At 32.5% G+C, this 23,932-nt stretch overlaps 2 protein-coding genes across 2 annotated transcripts in view; one reads left to right on the top strand and one right to left on the bottom strand.

The window, feature by feature from the left end:
* LOC148954772 (uncharacterized) overlaps positions 1-23,932 on the top strand; it is a 242,402-nt gene that overhangs the window by 2,999 nt on the left and 215,471 nt on the right. Inside the window, exons 2-4 of the mRNA XM_089087238.1 lie at positions 888-977; positions 3,146-3,283; positions 19,682-19,859. Coding sequence (XP_088943364.1) covers positions 927-977; positions 3,146-3,283; positions 19,682-19,859 — 367 coding nt within the window. The 5' untranslated portion in view covers positions 888-926. The remainder of the gene's footprint in view (positions 1-887; positions 978-3,145; positions 3,284-19,681; positions 19,860-23,932) is intronic.
* Positions 1-23,932, bottom strand: part of LOC148954773 (pre-mRNA-processing factor 19-like) — a 114,107-nt gene that overhangs the window by 77,493 nt on the left and 12,682 nt on the right. The gene's annotated exons all lie outside the window — the stretch shown is intronic.

Genomic DNA, 23,932 nt, shown 5'->3' with positions numbered 1-23,932 from the left:
TTTAAAAAATAGGGTTGTGTTAAAGAGTCTAACTTCAGCGTAAAGAGCGAGGCTTTGGACTTTGAAAAGAGAATTTTGATAATGTTCTCATCATTGTTCTTAGACCACTGGTAAGAGCAGAATGATCTCTGCTTTTCTGCCTGAGTATCAGGATCAGATTTTCTCAGGGTCCTAAGTTGCTCATAGATTTCCTCAAAATTGACATCTCAATTTCTTGGGCAAAAATCCCAAGAAGCGGCAACCCTGATTAATTCCCACCTAATGGTTTACACCTCATGACTTCTGCGAAGTTCTGCATGACTTCTGCGAACTTCTGCGAAGTTTAGAAACCATTAATTTGGATTAAACAATATATAATAATATTATGCTCGTAGAAAGATAGCCATGCAGCATAGGAGCCCTTCGCCCCGTTCCCTATCCTAATTACCAAAATCCGTAATTTATTCCACATTGTCCTATATACTTTTGCATAAATCACCTGCCTTTCGGGAAGGAGGCAGGAAGAGGAAGTAGATTGTATCGAACCCAGCTCTGTTGCCAAAATGAGATCCTGTATGCGTATGCTGATTATGGAGCAGGAGACTAAGTTGCTGAAAAAGTAAACTTGAATTCAAGACCGTGCTGATTGTCGAATGATGGTTTGTTTCCCGATCAGGTGCAAACACATGTGTTAGGAGGAAAGGGCATCAACACCGCATCAGAACAATTTTATATGCACTTTGTTACATTTTGTACAGGTCGGACAGAAATTTCAGAGAGGAGGGCTCATAACCGGTAGCCCCCTTCCCTCTGGATATGGCCTCGGTCAGGGGAAGGATCATTTGTACAGTGTGTTTTAGCCATAATGATGTCTACCATTTTTCTTTCATAATTTATTTCCTTTCTAGTTCTTTTGAAGACTAAAAGAAGATAAGAAACTTCTAGAGATGGAGAAATCTAAAGAAAATACGCCAAAAGAGATAATTGAAGCGCAAAACGTGAGTTGGTTTTTTGTTTCCTTTTTATCGTTTCTTTTTTTGATTTTCACGGATCAAAGTTTTGTGTTTGATGATATAAAGGTCCAGATCACAGTCTTTATTGTCTTTGTCGATAGAATTGGAGGGGGGCCAGTCTGCCCCAAAACTTTTTCTATGGGCTGGACTTTCTGCATAAGTTTGAAAAGATGTTTTTCTCCGAAAATTTTAATTTCGCTCAATATAAAAAACTCCTTTATATTTTCGGTCGTTTGGAATAGCACCCTGAACCACCCCCCCCCCCCTTCAGTGACATTAGCACTTGGCTTGGGCAAACCCAATAAGCTCCATGAGCACCATGATGGCCGGAAAATACTATATTTAGACTCTTTTCTCATTTTCGCATAATGGCATTATGTGTCGGGAACTAGCAAACCTTGTTGAACTTGACAGAGGAGCAAATAATAATAAGAACAATTCCCTGGAAATTAGTGTTTTCTCAAATTTAAGAAAACTTATCTTTCGAGTTTGATGGAGTTGAGAATAGAATTGAAAAGTGCATTAGTTTTAAAAATTATTAAAGGCATTCAATTTAGTCAACCGAAAAGACTTGGTGAAAGTTCACTATGATATATCATAAAGTGTTATGTGAAACTGTTTTAAACATAAATTTACAACCCAAATCATCAGAATAAGCAAGCTATACCTTCGGGTTCAATTTATTTTCTTGGGTCTCATATAGTTGTCAATTCTTGTGTATTCCAGAATGCGTTATATGCTCTTTTCTCCACTGCAGAACTAGCTGGGAAATGGAATTTTTTTCCATCAAAATGATTATACCATGCCTTATATGTCTAAAAATTGTTCTCTGCATATACAACTGATGCTTAATTATATTAATGAAAAAAAATCTTGTGAAAGTAAAGAGGGAAGTTTAAACTTAAAACAGACCAAATTATTGCTTTGCAGATTATACAAGATCTACCTACAGAACTAGTTCGAATAAGCTGACTTGTCATATTTTTCAATATCTGTATTTTCTAAACTAGCACTTTACTGAAAACACAAAACCAGCCTTTTAAAAAATAACATTTTTATTTAAGGAAAATTACATAGATAGTCTTCAGAAAAAAAGAGTATTGATTTACACAGCTCTGAGTAGTTTTTCACCATTCATGGTATCAGTAACTTTTAGTATATAGCTATAATTCTCAAGGAAATACTCAAGCAAGTTCAGCATATAGCGGTGAACAACACCAGACATGTAGGTCTTACCACTTCTGTGTGTTTTACACTAACTCGTTAGATTTATATAAGATAAAACCATATCATAGGCATAACATTCTACCTATTTCAGCTAAGAATTAAATGGAACACTAAATGAAATACGGGTGTTTTCTAGATAACAATTGAACGGAATCAGTTGTCTCATTAGTTGGAGTAATTGCGGCAATAAATAGTTATTTTGGAAATCATAGCCTTTAGAAATAGACTTGCAGTACCCTTATACTCTTCATGTTTAACACCTTTCGTTAATTTGTTTTTTTTTTGGATATGTTTCTTTCCGAATTACTAAATGCTGGGTGAATTTGGTAGCTGAAAGAGAATCCTAGAATTTTGTTTGACATTCAGTATGCTTTACAAATATAAAAAATTCTGTTCCTATTTCAGAATATCTTTTTGTTTAGTTTGTGGGCTATACTATTGCCAACAGAATTTCTGGTAATTTTGGGCAATACAAGGTGGGTCGATTTAAATGTTATAATAACAAATCATTACCTAAGACGTTCTCAAGGTACATCCAGGACTGTTACAAAAAATCACTGGAACTGCCATAATCACTATGGTTTGTAATAGGCATGTACAGAAGAACTTATTTTCGTCTGTGTCTATATATCTTTGATTTTGATAACTTTTATAGGAAAATGCACCTTTTTCTAAAACAAAAGGACGAGTAGCAACAGTGTGCTCATTGTTAAAGTGGCCCATTTAAAAGCTTTTGATCATATCTTCATGCTTCTTTTTACAAATTTGTCTTTATAACACCGTCGTAAAGTGGCGTATGGCACCACAATTGACACTTTTTAATAAAGGTACCAGTATAACATTATAGTTTTCTACGTCTAAAACCTAGATAAGGTTCTAAAAATCTAACACAAAATAAGGTGAAATGATGTATTCATGTTTTTTAGAGTAATTTTACGCCGTCAATGATTCAAACGGTGACGAATCCAGATGGTACAGTGTCTATAATTCAAATGGATCCTAGTCAACATCCCATAATAACCCTCCCTGATGGAACGCAAGCTCAAGTTCAAGGAGTTGCTACGGTAATACTCTCTACTTTTTATTTAGCTAGTATTCTCTTTTGTGCAAATACTTGTCACATTTTTGTTTTTAGTTGAAAAAAAAACTCATGAACCGATGATCCTATTTTTGATTAAAACTGATCGAAATGATTGGCGACAACAACTTTGTCACTTATATAATCGCCGTTAAAATCAATTCAGGGAGAATGCCTCCAATTTTTTCTTCCCATGAATTCGTTTATAATAGTTGCTCTTTTTTCAACAAAGCCATGCCCCAAGTCATTCATAAGAAATAAAAATATACTCCGAATAAGATAAAACTCATTTATCATTAGCCATTATTCTCTTTTGTGCAAATACTCGGCACGCGGCAGGCTTCTATATATGGATTCTAATTGTCGCTTATCTTCTAACCGCGGACAGTTGAAGCCTTATTTTGATGTCATAACGTCACTTCAGGTTCGATACAGCCACCCTGTGAAGAATACGAATTCTTTCTTAAAGAAGGTGGATTCGTCAGCGGGCCCCGGCACTCGGCACAGTGCAGGCTTCTATAAATGGATTCTCGTTGTCGCTTGTCTTCTAACTGCCGACAACTTGAGCCTTATATTGATGTCATTACGTCACTACATTGTCGATACAGCCACCCTGTAAAGAATACGATTTCTTTCTTAAAGAAAGTTGATTCGCCAGCGGGCCCCGGCACTCGGCATTCTGCAGGCTTCTGTAAATGGATTCTCATTGTTTGTTGTCTTCTAACCGCGGACAATTTAAGCCTTTTCTTGATGTCATGACGTCGCCAAATGTTCGATACAACCACACTGTGAAAAATACGAGTACTTTCTTAGAGTCCTGACCTATTTAGATCATTTTTGTAGCCAGTCATTGCTGTTCCTCGTTTTTCAACCGTAGATTTCATTGTCCAATTCTGTTCATCTTTACTTCAGAAAGTTTTGTTTTGTGGCCAGTCATCGCTGTTTCTTGTTTTCTGACCGTAGATTTACTTGCCTTTTTTTTTCATCTTTATTTCAGAAAGTTTTTTAAACGCCTTTTGCTTTAACAGTTAAGATTCATGCATCATTTCATTTAATTTCTTAATGCGTTACAGACAACAAATACGTCTTTTCCAGTTTCCAACCACAGATCACAATTCAAAATTTCGTTTACAATTCAATGTGATTCTCGTTGTCGTTTGTTCTATTCTATTTTCCTTATATGTTTCAATTATCACTTTCACCAGTTTTCTAATAACATTTATACGTGCTTCATTCTCATATATCATCTCCTTGAACATTTTAAATGACTTTAAATTAGAATTTGCGCCTTTGTAAAATTGTGATTTTTTTTGTTATTGGATGTTTAACTTTTGCCTTGTCTTGTCTTTTGTCATTATAAAAAACATAACGCCGAGCCTTTACTTTTTAACAGAGGCTGATGCAGTATCAGGTTCCTTGCTAACGTCCTTATAAACTCGAATGTCGTTATTTGTAACTATTTCATTGCTTGGGGCTTTTATTAAGTGTTTAACTTGAACTTTTGCCCAGGTTTGTCTTTTGTCATTATGAAATGTATATCGCAGAAACTTATTTTTTTTTTAAAAAGGGCATGGTAAGCATTGATGATCTTATCCATGTCAAAATCCCAAACCCAATTATCATAACCATCATTTTTGATTTTCGCACATTTTGACTCTGCTGTTGCGTATCTTCGAACCCCCTTTCTCTTTGTTCTTCACTTTTGGTTTTTATAACTTTAGACATTTTGCCAATGCCCTTTATTTTAGCTGCCCTTATTGGTCTAGTTTTACATGACGATCCAGGTTGTAGATTTGTCAATTATTAGGTGTTAGGACAAAAACTTCTTTTTTTTCCAACAAATTATCATTTATAACACTTGTAAATTTTTGTTTCTTGGGTCTTGTCTCATTTGATAGTCCAGATTGTTGATTCTCACCCATGGTGAATTTAATTTATTCGGGATATTCTCTTGGTCTTATCACGTTTAACAGTTCAAGTGTTTTCAAAGAATCATCATTTTAATTCTCAAAGATACCTGTATATGATTATACAAGCAAGTCAGATTTCTAACAACGATTTCTACTAAGTCTCAAACTTTTCGTTTTGTTTTTTATGATTTTTGAATTGTTGTAATCCTTTGTTAAAATACAAGGGATTAATATTTTTTTAATGACCAAATTTTTGGTCATTAAAAAAAGGACAAATATTTTTTTAAGGACCAGTTTTTGTTGTTTAAGCAATTTAATGTAAACTTTTCCACGCATGAAAGTCTTCAATTTTCACCGACAAGTTTGACAACATCATTGCAATACTGCAATAACGTACAGAAAAATGACGTCACTGACATGAATTTTTTTCCAAACTTAAGACTCTTAGGGAAGGGCGCTGTAGCGAAATTCTTGTTTGTAGTGACTTTGTTTAATTTTAAGGTTGATTTGCATATTCAATTTAATTTTTATTTGTTCTAAGATTTACTTTTTTTATTTATATTAGCATCTGTTAGTAGGAATGACCTAATATCTCCTGATCCTATATAATTCGGTTATCAAAAGAATTATCTCGTCACAGTTACATTCTCTTGATTTTTCAAAGTTCATTTTAAATTTCTTTCGTTGAAATACAAGATTTGGAATATTTCAGTAATGTTTTGTCATGGTTTACCTTGTCACAGTTACATTCTCTTGATTTTTCAAAGTTCATTTTGAATTTCTTTCGTTGAAATGCAAGAGTTGGAATATTTAATTAGTATTTTGTTGTGGTTTACCTTGTCATAGTTACATTCTATTGATTTTTCAAAGTTCATTTTGAATTTCTTTCTTTTAAATGCAAGAGTTGGAATATATCATTAGTGTTTTGTAGTGGTTTACATTGACAAAGTTACATTATCTTGATTTTTGAGAGTTCATTTTTTATTTCTTTCATTGAAATGCAAGAGTTGGTATATTTCATTAGTATTTTGTCGTGGTTTGCCGTGTCACAGTTACATTCTTTGGATTTTTCCAAGTTCATTTTGGATTTCTTACGTCGAAATACAAGTTGGAATATTTCAGTAGTGTTTTGTCGTGGTTTACCATGTCACAGTTACATTCTCTTGATTTTTCAAAGTTCATTTTGGATTTCTTTCATTGAAATGCAAGAGTTGGAATATTTCAGTAGTGTTTTGTAGTGGTTTACCTTTTCACAGTTACATTCTCTTGATTTTTCAAAGTTCATTTTGAATTTCTTTCATTGAAATCCTAGAGTTGGAATATTTCAGTAGTGTTTTGTCGTGGTTTACTTTGTCACAGTTACATTCTCCTGATTTTTCAAAGTTCATTTTGGATTTCTTTCCTTGAAATGCAAGAGTCGGAATATTTCAGTAGCGTTTTGTTGTGGATTAACTTGTCAGAGTTACATTCTATTGATTTTTCAAAGTTCATTTTGAATTTCTTTCGTTGAAATGCAAGAGTTGGTATATTTCAGTAGTGTTTTGTCGTGGGTTACCTTGTCACAGTTACATTTTCATGATCTTTCAAAGTTCATTTTGAATTTCTTTGATTGAAATGCAAGAGTTGGAATATTTCAGTAGTGTTTTGTGGTTGTTTAACTTGTTACAGTTAAATTATCTTGATTATTCTACGTTCATATGGTATTCCTTTGATTGAAATGCAAGACTTGTAATTTTTTATTAGTCTTTTGTAGTGGTTTACCTTGTCACAATTACATTCTCTTGATTTATCAAATTTCATTTGGGATTCCTTTCGTTGAAATGCAAGAGTTGGAATATTTCAGTAGTGTTTTATTATGTTTTACCTTGTCACAGTTACATTCTTCTGATTTTTCAAAGTTCATTTTGGATTTATTTAGTTTAAATGCAAGAGTTGTAATATTTGAGTAGTATTTTGCTTTGGTTTACATTGTCACAGTTACATTATATTTAAATTAAAAGTTAATTTTAGATTTCTTTCGTTGAAATGCAAGAGTTGGAATATTTAAGTAGTGTTTTGTTATGGTTTACCTTGTCAGAGTTATATTCTCTAGAATTTTAAAAGTTCATTTTGGATTTTTTTAGTTGAAATGTAAGAGTTGGAATATTTCAGTAGTGTTTTGTTGTGTTTTACCGTGTCAGACATACATTCTCTTGATTTTTAAAAGTTCATTTTTTATTTATTTCGTTGAAATGCAAGAGTTGGAATATTTAAGTAGTGTTTTGTTTTGCCTTGCCTTGTCACAATTACAGTTTCTTGATTTTTCAAAGTTAATTTTGTATTTTTTTCGTTGAAATGCGAGAGTTGGAATATTTCAGTAGTGTTTTGTTGTGCTTTACCTTGTCACACTCACATTCTCTTGATTTTTCAATGTTCATTTTGGATTTCTTTTGTTGAAATGCAAGAGTTGGAATATTTCAGTAGTGTTTTCTTCTGGTTTACCTTGTCACAGTTACATTCTCTAGATTTTTTAAAGTTCATTTGGAATTTCTTTCGTTGAAATGCAAGAGTTGGAATATTTCAGTAGTGTTTTGTTATTGTTTACCTTGTCACATTCATATTCTCTTTATTTTTAGAAGTTAATTTGGGTCTTATTTAGTTGAAATGCATCATTTGAAATATTCAACTAGTGTTTTGTAGTGCTTTACCGTGACAAACTGACATTTTCTTGATTTTTCGAAGTTCATCTTGGTTTTCTTTCTTTTAAATGGAAGAGATGAAATATTTTAGTAGTGTTTTGTCGTGGTTTACTTTGTCACAGTTACATTCTCTTGATTTTTCAAAGTTCATTTTGTATTTCTTTCATTGAAATGCAAGAGTTGTACTATTTCAGTAGTTTTTTGTTCTGGTTTACCTTGTCACAGTTACATTCTCTTGATTTTTGAAAGTTCATTTTGTATGTCTTTCATTGAAATGCAAGAGTTAAAATATTTCAGTAGTGTTTTTTTGTGGTTTAACTTGTCACGGTTACATTCTCTTGATTTTTCAAAGTTCATTTTGGATTTCTTTCGTTGAAACGCAAGAGTTGGAATATTTCAATAGTGTTTTGTCGTGGTTGACCTTGTCACTTTTACATTCTCTTGATTTTTCAAAGTTTATTTTGAATTTCTTTCGTTGAAATGCAAGAGATGGAATATTTCAGTAGTGTTTTGTCGTGGTTTACCTTGACACAGTTACATTCTCTTGATTTTTCAAAGTTCATTTGGATTTCTTTCGTATTAATGCAAGTGTTTGAATATTTCAGTAGTGTTTTATTGTGGGTTACCTTGTCACAGTTACATTCTATTGATTTTTCAAAGTTAATTTTGGATTCCTTTCATTGAAATGCAAGAGTTGGAATATTTGAGTAGTTTTTTGTTGTGGTTTACCTAGTCACTGTTACATTCTCTTGATTTTTCAAAGTTCATTTTGCATTTCTTTCGTTGATATGCAGGAGTTGGAATATTTCACTAGTGTTTTGTATCTGGGTTGGTTTTTTGCAAGTCCAAGAATTTGTATTTGTCGGTTTGAATGACTAAAGTGAATGTCTTTCTCTGTTTCTATGTCTGAATCTGTTTGTTTACATGTCTGGGCTGGTGTTTGGTTAGGTTAGCTAAGTTAGGTTAGCTATTAAAAATTTATACATTTTTATGTTAGGGTTGTGTCGTTTAGCTAATCCGGTGCGCACATGATAAGCTAACCGAATCTAAATTAATAAAGGAGAACTATTTAATATCTAAACAAACCAAACTTAGCTAACCTAACCTAACCAAAAAGCACCCCACACTTGTAAAAAAATAGATTCAGACATAGGAACAGAGAAAGACATGCACTTTAGACATTCAAACCGACAAAGACAAATTCTTGGACTTGCAAAAAATCAACCCAGATACAAAACACTAGTGAAATATTCCAACTCATTCATTTCAACGAAAGAAATCCAAAAATGAACTTTGAAGAATCAAGAGAATGTAACTGTGACAAGGTAAACCATGACAAAACACTACTGAAATATTCCAACTCTTGCATTTCACAGTAAGAAATCCAAAATGAACTTTGAAAAATCAAGAGTATGTAACAGTGACTAGGTAAACCACAACAAAACACTACTGAAATCTTCCAACACTAGCATTTCAACGAAAGAAATCCAATGAAACTTGAAAAATCAAGAGAATGTAACCGTGACAAGGTAAACCACAACAAAATACTACTGAAATATTCCAACTCTTGCATTTGAACGAAAGAAATCCAAAATGATCTTTGAAAAATCAAGAGAATGTAAGTGTGAAAAGGTAAAGCACTACAAAACACTACTGAAATATTCCAACTCTTGTATTTCAATGAAAGAAATCCAAAATGAAATTTGAAATGTCAAGAGAATGTAACTGTGACAAGGCAAACCACGACAAAACACTACTTAAATATTCCAACTCATGCATTTCAATGAAAGAAGTCCGAACTTAACATTTAAAAATCAAGAGAATGTAATTGTGACAAGGCAAACAACGACAAAACACTAGTTAAATATTCCAACTCGTTAATTTCAAAGAAAGAAATACAAAATGAACTTTGAAAAATCAACAAAATGTAACTGTGAAAAGGTAGACACCGAAAAAACACTAATAAAATATTTCTAATCATGCATTTCAAAGACAGAAATCCAAAACGAAATTTGAAAAAATCAAGAGAAAGTAACTGTGACAAGGTAAAGTACTACAAAACACTACTGAAATATTCCAACTCTTTTATTTCAATTAAAAAAATCCCAAAATAACATCGAAAAAACAACAGAATGTAACTGTGCCAAGGTAAACCACGATAAAACACTACTGAAATACTCCAACTCTTTCATTTCAATGACTTAAATCCAAAATGAACTTAGAAAAATCAATACAATGTAACTTCGAAAAGTTAAACTACTCCAGGACAATGGTGGAATTTTCCAACTATTGCATTTTTAAAAAAGAAATCCAATATGAAATTTGAAAAGTCAAGAGAATGTGTGGGTGTAAAGATAAACCATATCAGAACACTACTGAAATTTTCAAACTTTTGAATTTTAAGTAAACAAATTCCAAATGAACTTTGAAAAATCTAGAGAATGTAACTGTGAAATGGTAAACCACAACAAAACACTACTGAAATATTCCAACTCTCGCATTTCAACAAAAAAGAAATACAAAATGAACTTTGAAAAATCAAGAGAATGTGAGTGTGACATGGTAAACCACGACAAAACACTGCTGAAATATTCCAACTATTGCATTTCAACGAAACAAATCCAAAATTAAATAGGAAAAATAAATATAATGTAACTCCGACAAGGTAAACCCTGACAAAACACGACTGAAAGAGTTCAACTCTTGAATTTCAACGAAAGAAATACAAAAAGAAAATTGAAAAATAAATAGAATGTAAGTTTGCTAAGTTAAAAAACTACAAACCACTACTTCAATATTACAAGTATTGCATTTAAACGAAAGCAATTCCAAAATGAAATTTGAAAATTCAAGATAATTTAAATGTGAAACGATAAACTACTACAATAAACTCCTGAAATATTCCAACTCTTTCATTTAAACGAAATAAATTCCAAAATTAAAATTTAAAAAATCAAGAAAATGTAAGTGTGACAATGAAAACCATGACAATACACTCCTGAAATATTCCAACTCTTTCATTTTAACGAAACAAATCCAAAGTTAACTTTGAAAAATCAAGATAATATAACTGTGACAAGGTAAACCACTACAAAACACTACTGAATTAGTCCAACTATTGCAATTTAAATAAATAAATCTAAAATGAACTTTTAAAAATCAAGATAATGTAATTGTGACAAGGTAAACCATAACAAAACACTACTGAAATATTCCAACTCTCTCATTACAACTAAGTGAATACAAAAATGATATTTTAAAAATCAAGATAATTAAACTGTGAAAAGGTAAACCAAATCAAAACAGTACTGAAATATAACAACTCTGGCATGTAAAATACAAAAATCCAAAATTAACTTTTAAAAATCAATATAATTTAAGTGTGAAATTGTAAACAAATATAATACACTTCTTAAATTGTAAAAATCTTTCATTTAAACGAAATAAAAAAAAAATGAAATATGAAAAATCAATATAATATATCTGTTACAATGTACAAAATAATAAAACACAAATGAAATAGTCAAACTCTTTCATTTCAACGAAAGAAATCCACACATAACATTAAAAAAACAAGAGAATTTTATTGTTACAAGTAAAAAGAATACAAAACACTATGTAAATAGTCCAACTATTGCATTTCAAAGAAAGAACACCATAATAAACTTTAAAAAAATCTAGAGACTTTAACTCTGAAAATGTAAACCACGACAAGACACAACCAAAATAGTCCAACTCTAGCATCTAAATGAAAGAAATACAAAGTGAACTTTTAAAAATCAAGAGAATGTAATTGTGACAAAGTAAACCACGACACAACAATACTAAAATATTCCAACTCGTTCATTTCTAATAAATAAATACAAATTTAACTTTTAAACATAAAGATACTTTAATTTTTACAATGTCAACCACTAAAAAAAACTACTGAAATATTCAAACTATTTAATTTAACAGAATGACATAAAAAATGAACATTTATTAGTCGTTAGATTGTATGTTTAATAATTTAAATCACGACAAAACACTAATGAAATATTCAAAATCTAGCATGTTAATGAAAGAAATCCAAAGTGATCAATGAAAAAAAAAGAGTATTCAATTTTGACATAGTAAAAAACGAAAAAGAACTACTTAAATAATCAAACTAGTTAATTTCAACGAAAGAAATTCAAAATGGCCTCTTATATATCAAGATAATGTAAATGCGTGACTTTACACCTTGACAAAAAACTACTGATATAATCCAAATCTCGCATTTAAACGAAAGAAATCAAAACTGAACTTTAAAATTCTAGAGAATGTAACTGTAATACGGTCAACCACTACAAGACACTAATGAAATATTCCAAATCTTGCATTTCAAAGAAAGATATAAAAAATTAACTTTGAAAAATGAAGAGAATGTAATTGTGACAGGGTAAACCACGACAAAACACTACTGAAATATTCCAACTCTTGCATTTTAATGAAAGAAATCCAAAATGAACTTTCAAAAATCAAGAGAATGTAATCGTGACAAGGTAAACCAAGACAAAACACTACTGAAATATTCCAATTCTTTCATTTCAAAGAATGAAATACAAAATGATCTTTTAAAAATAAAGAGAATGTAAATGTGAGAAGGTAAACCACGTCATAACACTACTGAAATATTCTAAATCTTTCATTTAAAAGAAATAAATACAAAATGAACTTTGAAAAATATAGAGAATGAAGCTGAGACAAGGTAAACCACGACAAAACACTACTGAAATATTCCAACTCTTCCATTTCAAAGAAAGAAATACAAAAAGAACGCAAAATTATCATGAGAATTTATGTGTGACAATGTAAAACAAGAAAAAAAACTACTTAAGTAGCACAACTAGTTAAGTTAAACGAAAGAAATCCAATATTAAATTTAAACACTCAATAGACTGTAGCTGTGTATTTGTAAACCACGACGAAACACTACCTAAATAATTCAACTCTTACATCTCAAGGAAAGAAATCCAAACCGAACTAATAATAATCAAGAGAATGTAATTGTGACAAAGTAAACCAATACATAACACTAAGGAAATGTTCAAACTCTTTAATTTCAAAGAAAGAAATACATAATTTCATATGAAAAATCTATAGAATTTATCTTAGACAATGTAAACCACGACAAAACACTAATGAAATATTCAATCTATTTAATTTAAAAGAATAAAATACAAAATGAACGCTCAAAAATCATTATAATGTAAGTGTGAACATGTAAACTCCGAAAAAACAGTTCTGAAATATTACAACTCTTTAATTTCAACAAAAGAAATCAAATATCAGCTAGAAAAAATCTACAGAATTTAAATATGTCTATGAAAACCATAAAAAAACACTAACGAAATATTTAAACTATTTTATCTCAATGAATGAAATACAAAACGAACTTACAATAATCAAGAGAATGTAAGTTTGACAAAGTAAACCACGACAAAACACTACTGAAATATTCAAACTCTTGCATTTCAATGAAATAAATACAAAAGGAACTTTGAAAAATCATGAGAATGTAATTGTGGCAAGGTAAACTATGACAAAACACTACTTAAATATTGCAACTCTTTCGTGTCAAAGAAATAAATACAAAAATGATCATATAAATATCTTGTGAATTTAACAGCGATATTGTAAACCATTACACGTCCACAATGAAAAATTCAACTATTGCTTTTCAATGAAAAAAATCCAAAATGAACATTGGAAAATCAGAGTGTAATTGTGATAAAGACACGAAAATACACAACTGAAATATTCAAACTCATGCATTTCAATGAAATAAATTCAAAATGAACATTTCACAATAATGAGTCTGTATCTGTTACAAGGTAAACAACTACAAAACACTACTGAAATATTCCAAATATTGCATTTCAACAAAAAAAATACAAAATGAACTTTTAAAAATAAAAATAATGTAACTCTGACTAGGTAAACCACAACAAAACGATACTGAAATATTCTTACTCTTGAATTTCAAAGAAAGAAATACAAAATTAACTTTGAAAAATCAAGAGAACTTAACTGTGACGCGCTCAACCACAACAAAACACTACTGAACTATTACAACTGTTGCATTTCAAAGAAAGAAATACAAAATGAACTGTCTAAAATCAAGAGAATGTAACCTTAACAAGGTAAACAAAGACAAAACACTACTGAAATATTACGACTCTTTCATTTCAATGAAAGAAATTCAAAATTAACTTTCAAAAATAAAGAGAATGTAACTGTGACAAGGTAAACCACGACATAACACTACGGAAATAGTCCAACTCTTTCATTTCAATGAAAGAAATTCAAAATGAACTTTGAAAAATATAGAGAATGTAACTGCGAAAAGTTAAACCAAGACAAAACACTACTGAAATATTCCAAATCTTGCATTTAAAAGAAAGAAATACAAAATGAACTTTGAAAAATCAAGAGAATGTAACTGTGACAAGGTGAACCACGACAAAACACTACTGAAATATTCCAACTCCTTCATTTCAACGAAAGAAATCCAAAATGAACTCTCAAAAATCAAGAGAATGTAACTGTGACAATGTAAACCACGACAAAACACTACTGAAATACTCCAACTCTTGAATTTTAATGAAAGAAATCAAAACGAACTTTGAAAAATCAAGAGAATGTAATTGTGACAAGGTAAACCACGACAAAACACTACTGCAATATTCCAACTCTTGCATTTCAATGTAAAAAATTCAAAATGAACTTTGAAAAATCATGAGAATGTAACTGTGACAAGGTAAACCACGACAAAACACTACTGAAATATTCCAACTCTTGCATTTCAACGAAAGAAATTCGAAATGAACTTTTAAAAATCAAAAGAATGTAACTCTGACGAGGTAAACCACAACAAAACGCTACTGAAATATTCTTACTCTTGCATTTCAACGAAAGAAATACAAAATGAACTTTGAAAAATCAAGAGACTGTAACTTTGACGAGCTCAACCACCACAAAACACTACTGAAATATTCCAACTGTTGCATTTCAATGAAAGAAATCCAAAATGAACTTTCAAAGATCAAGAGAATGTAACCGTGACAAGGTAAACCACTACATAACACTACGGAAATATTCCACCTCGTGCATTTCAACGAAAGAAATACAAAATTAACTTTGAAAAATCAAGAGAACGTGACTGTGAGAAGGTCAACCACGACAAAACACTACGGAAATATTCCAACTATTGAATTACAACGAAAGAAATTCAAAATGAACTGTTAAAAATATAGAGAATGTAACTGAGAAAAGGTAAACCAAGACAAAACACTACTGAAATATTCCAACTCGTGCATTTCAAAGAAATAAATACAAAATAATATTATAAAAATAAAAAAAATGTAACTGTTACAAGTTTAACCAATACAAAACACTACTGAAATATTCCGACTCATTCATTTCAACGAAATAAATACAAAATTAACTAACAAAAATCCATATAATGTACCTGTGACAAGGTAAACCGCGAAAACATTCACCTGAAAAAATCCAACTCTTGCATTTTAATTAAAGAAAGAAAAAATTAAAATTCAAAAATCATGAGAATGTATCTGTGACCAGATAAACCACTACAAAACACTGATACCAACTCCTGCATTTCAAAGAAAGAAATTCGAAATAAACTTTTAAAAATCAAGATAATGTAACTCTGAATAGGTAAACCACAACAAAACTCTACTGAAATATTCTTACTCTTACATTTCAACGAAAGAAATCCAAAATGAACTTTTAAAAATCAAGAGAACTTAACTGTGACGAGCTAAACCACCACAAAACAATACTTAAATAGTCCAACTTTTGCATTTCAATGAAAGAAATACAAGATGAACTTTAAAAGATCAAGAGAATGTAACCGTGACAATTTAAAACACTACATAACACTACGGAAATATTCCGACTCTTGCATTTCAACGAAAGAAATTCAGAATGAACTTTGAAAAATCAAGAGATCGTGACTGCGAGAAGGTACACCACGACATAACACTACGGAAATATTCCAACTCTTGTATTACAAAGAAAGAAATACAAAATGAACTTTTAAAAATACAGAGAATGTAACTTAGACAAGTTAAACCAAGACAAAACACTACTTAAATATTCCAACTCTTGCATTTCAAAGAAATAAATCAAAAATAAACTCTGAAACATCAAAAGAATGTAACAGTGACAAGGTGAACCAAGACAAAACACTACTGAAATATTCCAACTCATTAATTTCAAATAAATAAATACAAAATTAACTCTGAAACATCAAGATAATGTAACTGTGACAAGGTAACCAGCGAAAACACACTAATGATAAACTCCAACTCGTGCATTTTAATTAAAAAAATCAAAACGCACTATTAAAAATAAATAGAATGTAATTGTTACAAGTTAAATCACGACGAAACACTACTTAAATATTCCAACTAGTTAATTTAAAATAAAAAAATTAAAAATGACCTATGAAAAATCAAGATAATTTAACTTTGACAAGTTAAACCACGACAATACACTACTGAAACATTACAACTCTTTCATGTTAACTGAATAAATTCACAATTAACATTGAAAATTAAAGATAATTTAAATATGACAATTTCAACTAATAAAATAAAATAATTAAATATTAAAACTCTTGTATTTAAATTAAAGAAATCCATAATTAACATTGAAAAATCAAGATAATTTAACTGTGAACAGGTAAACCATTACAAAACACTACTGAAATATTACAACTCTTGCTTTTCAATGAAAGAAATTCAAACTGAACCTTGAAAAATCATTAGTATGTAATTGTGACTAGGTAAACCACTACAAAACAAAAATGAAATATTCCAACTCTTGCGCTTCAACGATAGAAATTCAAAATGAACTTTGAAAAATCAAGAGAATGTAACTGTGCCAAGGTAAACCACGACAAAACACTAATGGTGGGATGGGGAGCCAAAAGTTGGGGGGATGGGGCCCTTCTGTGTTTTAAATGCGCAAATAAAAAAGTATTACAAAAATGGGGGGGGGGCAAAAAAGTTGGGGGCCCTTTGGGGCCCTGGGGGTGCCGGGGGTTCTTTGGGGGCCCGGGGGTCCTCGGGGGCATTTGGGGGTCTAGGGGAGGGGGGTATTTTGGGTTCCTGGGGGCATTTGGGGGGCCCGGGGGCATTTGAGAGGCCGGGGGGCCTTTGGGGGCTCAGGGGGCATTTTGGGGCCCTGGGCCCATTGGGGTGGGGGGCCCTTTGGAGTTGGGGTAGGGGGGCCCTTTGGGGTTGGGGTAGGGGACTTCACAACACTGTTCAAATGGAACTTGTGTATTATAACGACCACAGAGTTTCATCCCAAATCATCTTGTAAATCATCTTCTAAAATCATCTTCTAAAATGTCTCAAACGGTTTCGACCAAATCATCTTCTAAAATGTCGCAAACTGTTTCGCCTAAATCATCTTCTAAAATGTCTCAAACGGTTTCCCCCAAATAATCCCTAAAAGTAATTTCTGCGTGTTCCTTTGTTTCGACATCCCTGCGCTGTCACATTTGAAATTCCTAGGAAACCCTTTCCCGCGTTAATCTCTTCATCTCGAAGGTGTTCCTAGCTACACTATTAAGGTTTCGATAGAATATCAATTTATCTCTGTCACTAAAGATCAGAGAAGCCATATTTAAAAATAGAATATCAATTTATCTCTGTCACTAAAGATTAGAGAAGCCATATTTAAAAATAGAATTTCTATCTCTTTAGAGTCCCGTATAATTCCTAGGAAACAAGTGATGTCATTTCTAATTCCGTTAGTGGATCATTAATTCCCATTAGAAACAACAAATAAATTCCCCCTTCATGGATCAATAATTCCCCTTAGAAACAACAAATGAATTCCCCTTTCGTGAATCAATAATTCACCCTCGATTATGCAAATCAATTTCTCAGAAATTTAGTTCCCTTCTTTTATGTAAATCAATTTCTCGGAAATCCTCTCCCCTTCTCTTATATAAATCGATTTCTCAGAAATCCACTTCCCCCTCGAGTCCTAGGTCAATACATCTCTTCTCGTCAGTGCGCATGTGAAAACTTCACTCTGGAGTCATTACACCTAGACAAACAACAACAAATAAATTGACCTTGACTCCATTAGACTCGATCGATAATCCGTGAATAAATTATGTTGGGTCAGTATTCAATAACATTGTACCGTTAGTATTCAGTGCACATGTGCAAACTTTGTCCCGGAGTCAATACACTTAGAAACAGCCTCTGATTGACCTTGAAAATGGGGTGATTGACCCGTTAGTGGAGATACATTCTTTTGATAACTGAATTATGTAGGATCAGGAGTTATTAGGTCATTCCTACTTCTGTTACATGTTTGTTTGCTATGATTATTTATTTAATTTCACTTCATTTGGCGATTCATTTATTCTTTAATATTAGGCTATCTTCTGATCGTTTTGAGTTTGAACTATTATAGGAATTCATTTCAGCTGATCTTAAGTTTAATATGGCTCTTTACTTTTTTCTAAAAACTTCTTTTTCGGTAAGCTTTTTAAATTAGTTGTACGGAATGTTTATATTTTTATATGAGATCAAGATGATTTCGTTACTCTTTCTTGAGGGAACGATTGGTCTAGAAACATTTTAAGTCTTTCGCTTTTTTACTTGTAAGGGCCTTTTCTTACAGCTTGAAAAAATTCAAACATATCCTAAAATTTTTTTTCAAAATCCTAGGCGTCTCATCTTACCATTGATTCTGACAAAAGAGTTGTTGCTCCAAACTGAGGCATCTTCTACGTCAAGTAGAAGAAATTTTTTGACCGAAATTTGTTCCATGTCACCAAAATAAAACAAAAAAGTCCCCGCCTATTAAGCTATTTCTACTCCATATTAATAAAATGATCAACATTAAAATGTTTTGTCAGTACGGTTTAGCCTTTTTTTTAAAACAACTGGTAAATCTTCAAGCAGAGAGTGTCTCAAAGCTGAATAATTCACTTCAGACCACCCTATTTACTTCCTAAGAAACCATGGGTTTCTTAATTACTACATAAAAACATTTTAAAGTTTATAAAATCTTAAAACCTGAGTTACGGACCCCCCCCCTCGAAAACATCCTATTCCTAAGTTACCTACCAGAAATAGCCACGCAAGATACCGTAATCAGACAATATGTTATACTCAAAAGAAGATTCAAAGACTTTTAGCAACTATTGATATTTCCACAATCGAAAACTTTATCCAATTGGGAAAATTCTAAAATTGCCTTCTCTTTGGCTAATTTTTTAAATTTGTTTGTTCGCGTCAAACAGATTTCCGAGGTTGTGGTTTACAAGGTTAATTTTTGAAAACGTTTTGACGAGGTAAGTGCCCCCTTTGTCCCTCCCCTAAAACCACTTTTGAAAAATCTACAGCTGAAAAATATCTTGAAAAGAATGCTGCACTGTTCAGGTCGTCAATGGAACATCTTTGATCGATGACCTTGAGAGGTCATCGTAAAGAGGCCCCACTGTCGCCTTATGCGCCATACTTCAACATTTCAACTATTTTGACAACTGAAGATTTGCAACAAGATTGCATTTTATTTTTTTATAATTAACTAAAAAATTGGAAGTTCGACGAAAATATAGACTATGAAAATTTTCTTTTCTTCTGGTAATCTGAAAATCAATGGAACTTCCTCAAATCATTTTTAACTTACCAAGTATGACGCAATCGAGGTTAATAACGGGATGTATTTTGAAAAGCTCAGTTCAAAAAGGGTCAGTGTTCAATCCAATTCTTATAGTGTACAATGGCAGCGCATCTTTGCATTGACGATGAAACACAATTTTGGTCGTCTGTTAAAAGCGCAGAAACTGAAAATAACGCAAGGACTAATAGTTTATATCAGGATATCCTTTGGATGAATACCCCAGGTACCAAGGAAATCTATCCCATAAATTCATCTCAAGTTCCTGCTCCTGGTAAGAGTCAATTTCATTTCATGGTTCTGGTTCAAGATTAAGTACTTGTCTATTATATAAAACACAATCGAAAAGTGAAATTTGGTGAATGCTAATGAAATAAAACAAAAATATAGTGAAAATAGAATGCTTTAGTAACAAAAATTATGAAAATTATCACAAAGAATTATTGAAGGGGGGCCGCCGAGCGTGCATCTTAAAATAACCTAGCCTAGCCAAAATACCAACTAAATATATTAATTAAAAAAGTATAATGTGGTTTCTCAACCAGCCGAAGGTTATTGTCTGGTATAGACAGCGTGAAAAACCAGGTATTCGCAATACGATTTCTCGAGCGTGTTTTATATTTTAGACAAGTACCCAATTTATTAATTAATTAATATATTATTTTTCAATTTATTAATTAATTACCGTAATAAATAAGTTTTCAATTTATTAATTAAGTAATAAGCTAGTTTTCTATTTATTATTTAAATTTTTTATTTATTATTCTAATTTAATTATTATTGTTTAATTATTTGTATTTTTGAATTTTATTTTATTAATTAGTTGATAATTTTTTAATTACTTCCATTTATTAACTTCACTCTCCACTTAATTTCAATAAAAACAAAATTACAAAAATTACAAAACGATTTTAACCTTTAAATTTTTTATTTTGAATTTTGTGCGCCTAAGGTTTTTGTGCCCAGGGTAAATTTCCTCTCGGTCCTTTTCCCCTTCTAAAGTTCCTCAGGAGTTGGGGTAAGTTATGCTTTTACTCACAATTTTCATTTATAACATATCAGAATGTACATTTAAGATATGTTTTCTTTGGAATTAGAAAATATGGAATCTTAAAATAACATATTTATCTATATGCATGAGGAGTAAGAAATAGTATTGGGGATCACAGGGTGTTTGACGAAATCCATCATCGTTGTACCAAAATCTGCAGCCTAATAAAGAGCGAACTATGGCACATAGTAACAAAAAACAAATTAAAAAAATGTATTAGAAAAAAGAACTCTTAAAAAAACTTGTAATATTTCCATAAATTTGCAGAATTTTTAAAAACTAGCGCTTTACTAAAAACACAAAATTGGCACTACAAAACCCAATTAGGACCCAAAAGTAAGAACCGTACCCTAAAGAAAATAAAAGACTAATTTAGAAGGCTCTTAAAAGTCTTTTACAGGCCACAAAATCATTACTTTTTCGTCTGCAGTTTAAATTGTCAAAAATCTTCAAGTAAGATCTGTTTTCAGTAATGAGCTAATTTTTGAATTTTGTAAATTGAGCGAAATATTATGTGTCAGTTTGTTTGTGCTAATAATACAAACATATGTTGCATAAACTAAGAAGCAACAAGTTTTGTTCGTTTTAATTTTCATCTTCGCTCTTTACTTTCCACCGAAAAAATTTGCTTTTCCAACAAAGTTATTAGTCTCCTTATGAGTTTTACGGAAATTCTTATAAGAAAACTAGGGGTTGGGTAATTTAATTTTCTCTGATCTGAATATTGGGCTTAAAGCACCCTCTTTTGCAGGATTGGACCCTGCAAAATTTATCACAACTTGTAGTAAAGTATCATTTATGTAGGAATTTCAGTGCCAGGCATTCCCCCCTGTAAAATACCCCCCTTCGGAAAATATTCCCTCTTCCCGGAAAATATCCACATGGAAAATACCCCCGAAAATACCTCCCTTGGAAAATACCTTCCGAAGAAGACCCCCTCCCCCACACACCAGAAAATACCCCCCCCCCCTGTGGCTGGCTGGTTTCCAATCGCTTTCGACTTATAAATAAGGACTAGAACTCACAATTTCTGATCTAATGAGCACCCTCCAAAGCTTCTGCGACCAAGAGTTGGAGATGTGGATGAGAAAGGGGCAGTCCCTGTCCTATAAGGAATAAGTTCTACTAGTTTTGGGGTTTAATTTTACTCTTTACTTTCATAATAACAGCGTAGACCAGAAATTTTCCCAGAAATCATAAGGGAGTAAGTATCAATTTCACACTTTTTACGCGTGTTTGAAAGTTTTTGGCCCCCCTCCCCCTGATAAAATAACTCCCCCGCCAAACGAAACCCTGGGTCTGGCCCCAGGGCTTGTTCATCAATTTCTACCTCCACCCTTCCCTCGTCTTTCTCTTAAAACTAATACTGTATTTATTTGATGGCTCAATGAAAATGAATGGGATGTTTTGGCATTAAAATGCACCCTTTGAGGTATTTCCCTCTCTCCCTAAGTAGAAAAAAAAAATCAGAGAACCCCATTGTAGAAGTTTGAGTGCCTTTTTAAGTTTTGGTAATTTTTTCATTGGCTTACATATAGTATTTGCTACTAGGAAACATACCGATATTTTTCACGGTGGAGTTTTCCACAAGGAAAGGGGGGAAATTCTGGGGGAATTTTCAGTGGGCAGAAAATTTTTGGGAATACTTTCCTTTCAGTGTGGATGTATTTTCCACGGGGAGGTATTTTCTGGGAGGAGTTTTCTGGTGCGGCATTTTTTGAGGGGTATTTTCCGTGGAGATGGGGGGAATTTTACACGGGTGTGTGTGTTAATTTTTGGGTGGGGGGGGGGGGTAAACGCACAGAACCAGGAATTTCATTGGCCATTTTCTGCCTTATCAAAGCTTCTTACTCTGTACCAGCATGAGTGGTATATGCAGGGACGGATTTTGGAAAACCTCCAAAATGCAGGGTTAACATTGGAGTAAAAAAATGGTTTATGTCTCAAATGAAAGCCCCAGAACTGCTGCATAAACTCTTATTTTTCCAGATTTTTCTTGTATAGCTAGAGGGGGAAAAAGGGGGGTGTCCCTGCTTATACCATTTGTCCCACTATGTACCAGGGTTGGTATATCTTGGGACACGAGGTGGTATACTCTGGAAAACAGTAAAAATATACTTATATTGGTAGAAAAATTCATCATATAAATACTACATTAAAAATTTGACTTTAAAAGTAAAAATATCTTAGGCACAAGACTAGACTACCAGTCAGCAAACATGAAGTATGACGCTGCTCTGGAAGCTGCACCAGGTGCTCGGGTAGGAGGGGAACACTTTTTCAAAATGCCTTCCCTTGGATAAAATATTGAGTCTTCTCGATCCAGCCACTTCCACTTTCTTAGACCAGCCATGCACATGACACTAACTCGCACACTGTTCTTGTTTTTTCTTGGACAGACCCAGGAAAATACTCTTCTTCGTAAACAACTTTAACAAAATCTCCTGTAGAGACAGTGTCAAAGATCTCGTCCTCTTTCTCACTTTCATCTTCCAATTCACCTAGTTTCATCGAGTCATCAATGTCATCATCAAGAATCATTTTTTCATCATCACTTCCTTCTGAATCCACAAATAGCTTTTTTTGTTGTCTGGTCTTTTTTTGCTTTTCCAGCTCTTCCAACAGTCCCAACTTCTCCACTAGCCCTGCCACCCAGTGCTTTCTTATCTTTTCTTTTGGCTTCATGGTCTTCAATCAGTCTTTTCACAGGAGTGTCAGTAAGAATCATTGTAGAGCCTTTCTTCCTGCCTCTGCTACTCAGTAAACGTGGCTTGGCTTTAGGGTATGGCCGAACTTGTTTTGGCGTCACAGTAACTGACACGGGTATAGAGGATTGTTCAGGCCGACTTGTACTTGGGGTTTTGGCCAGTTTGTTTTCAGGTTCAACTGAATCCAAAGCATCAGGTGCAGGTCGGTCAGTTACAGCAGAGGTTAGAAAATCCTTTTCTGTAAAAATGTCTGGGTTGTACGGCCATATCCCTGCCTTTTCAAAGCCCCTCATTATGTTGTTTGGTGTGGAAAATACGGAGAGGCTTTGCCCAACAAGAGATGCAATCTCGTATATCGTCAAAACCTTCCCTGGGTTAGACAGCATCCAGTTGTCCATAGCCTTGTCGTATTGGCATTTGAAACAAAATACACGCAAATGAGAGTGAGAGAGAGAAAGAGAGAGAGAGAGAGAAAAAAGAATCCTCTAGTATGAGAGTCACAAATCTCTTCAAGACAGGGCTTACAGTCTTTAATTTGCAAAGCATATCCCTTATGCAATTTACAAGGATTGTATAATTTACACTTTT

This window comes from Artemia sp. Qi Xiang Cuo, chromosome 3, assembly GCF_049724085.1.
Source record: "Artemia sp. Qi Xiang Cuo chromosome 3, ASM4972408v1, whole genome shotgun sequence".
Classification (NCBI taxonomy): Eukaryota; Metazoa; Arthropoda; class Branchiopoda; order Anostraca; family Artemiidae; genus Artemia; species Artemia sp. Qi Xiang Cuo.
This window is presented reverse-complemented; position numbering and strand designations above follow the sequence as displayed.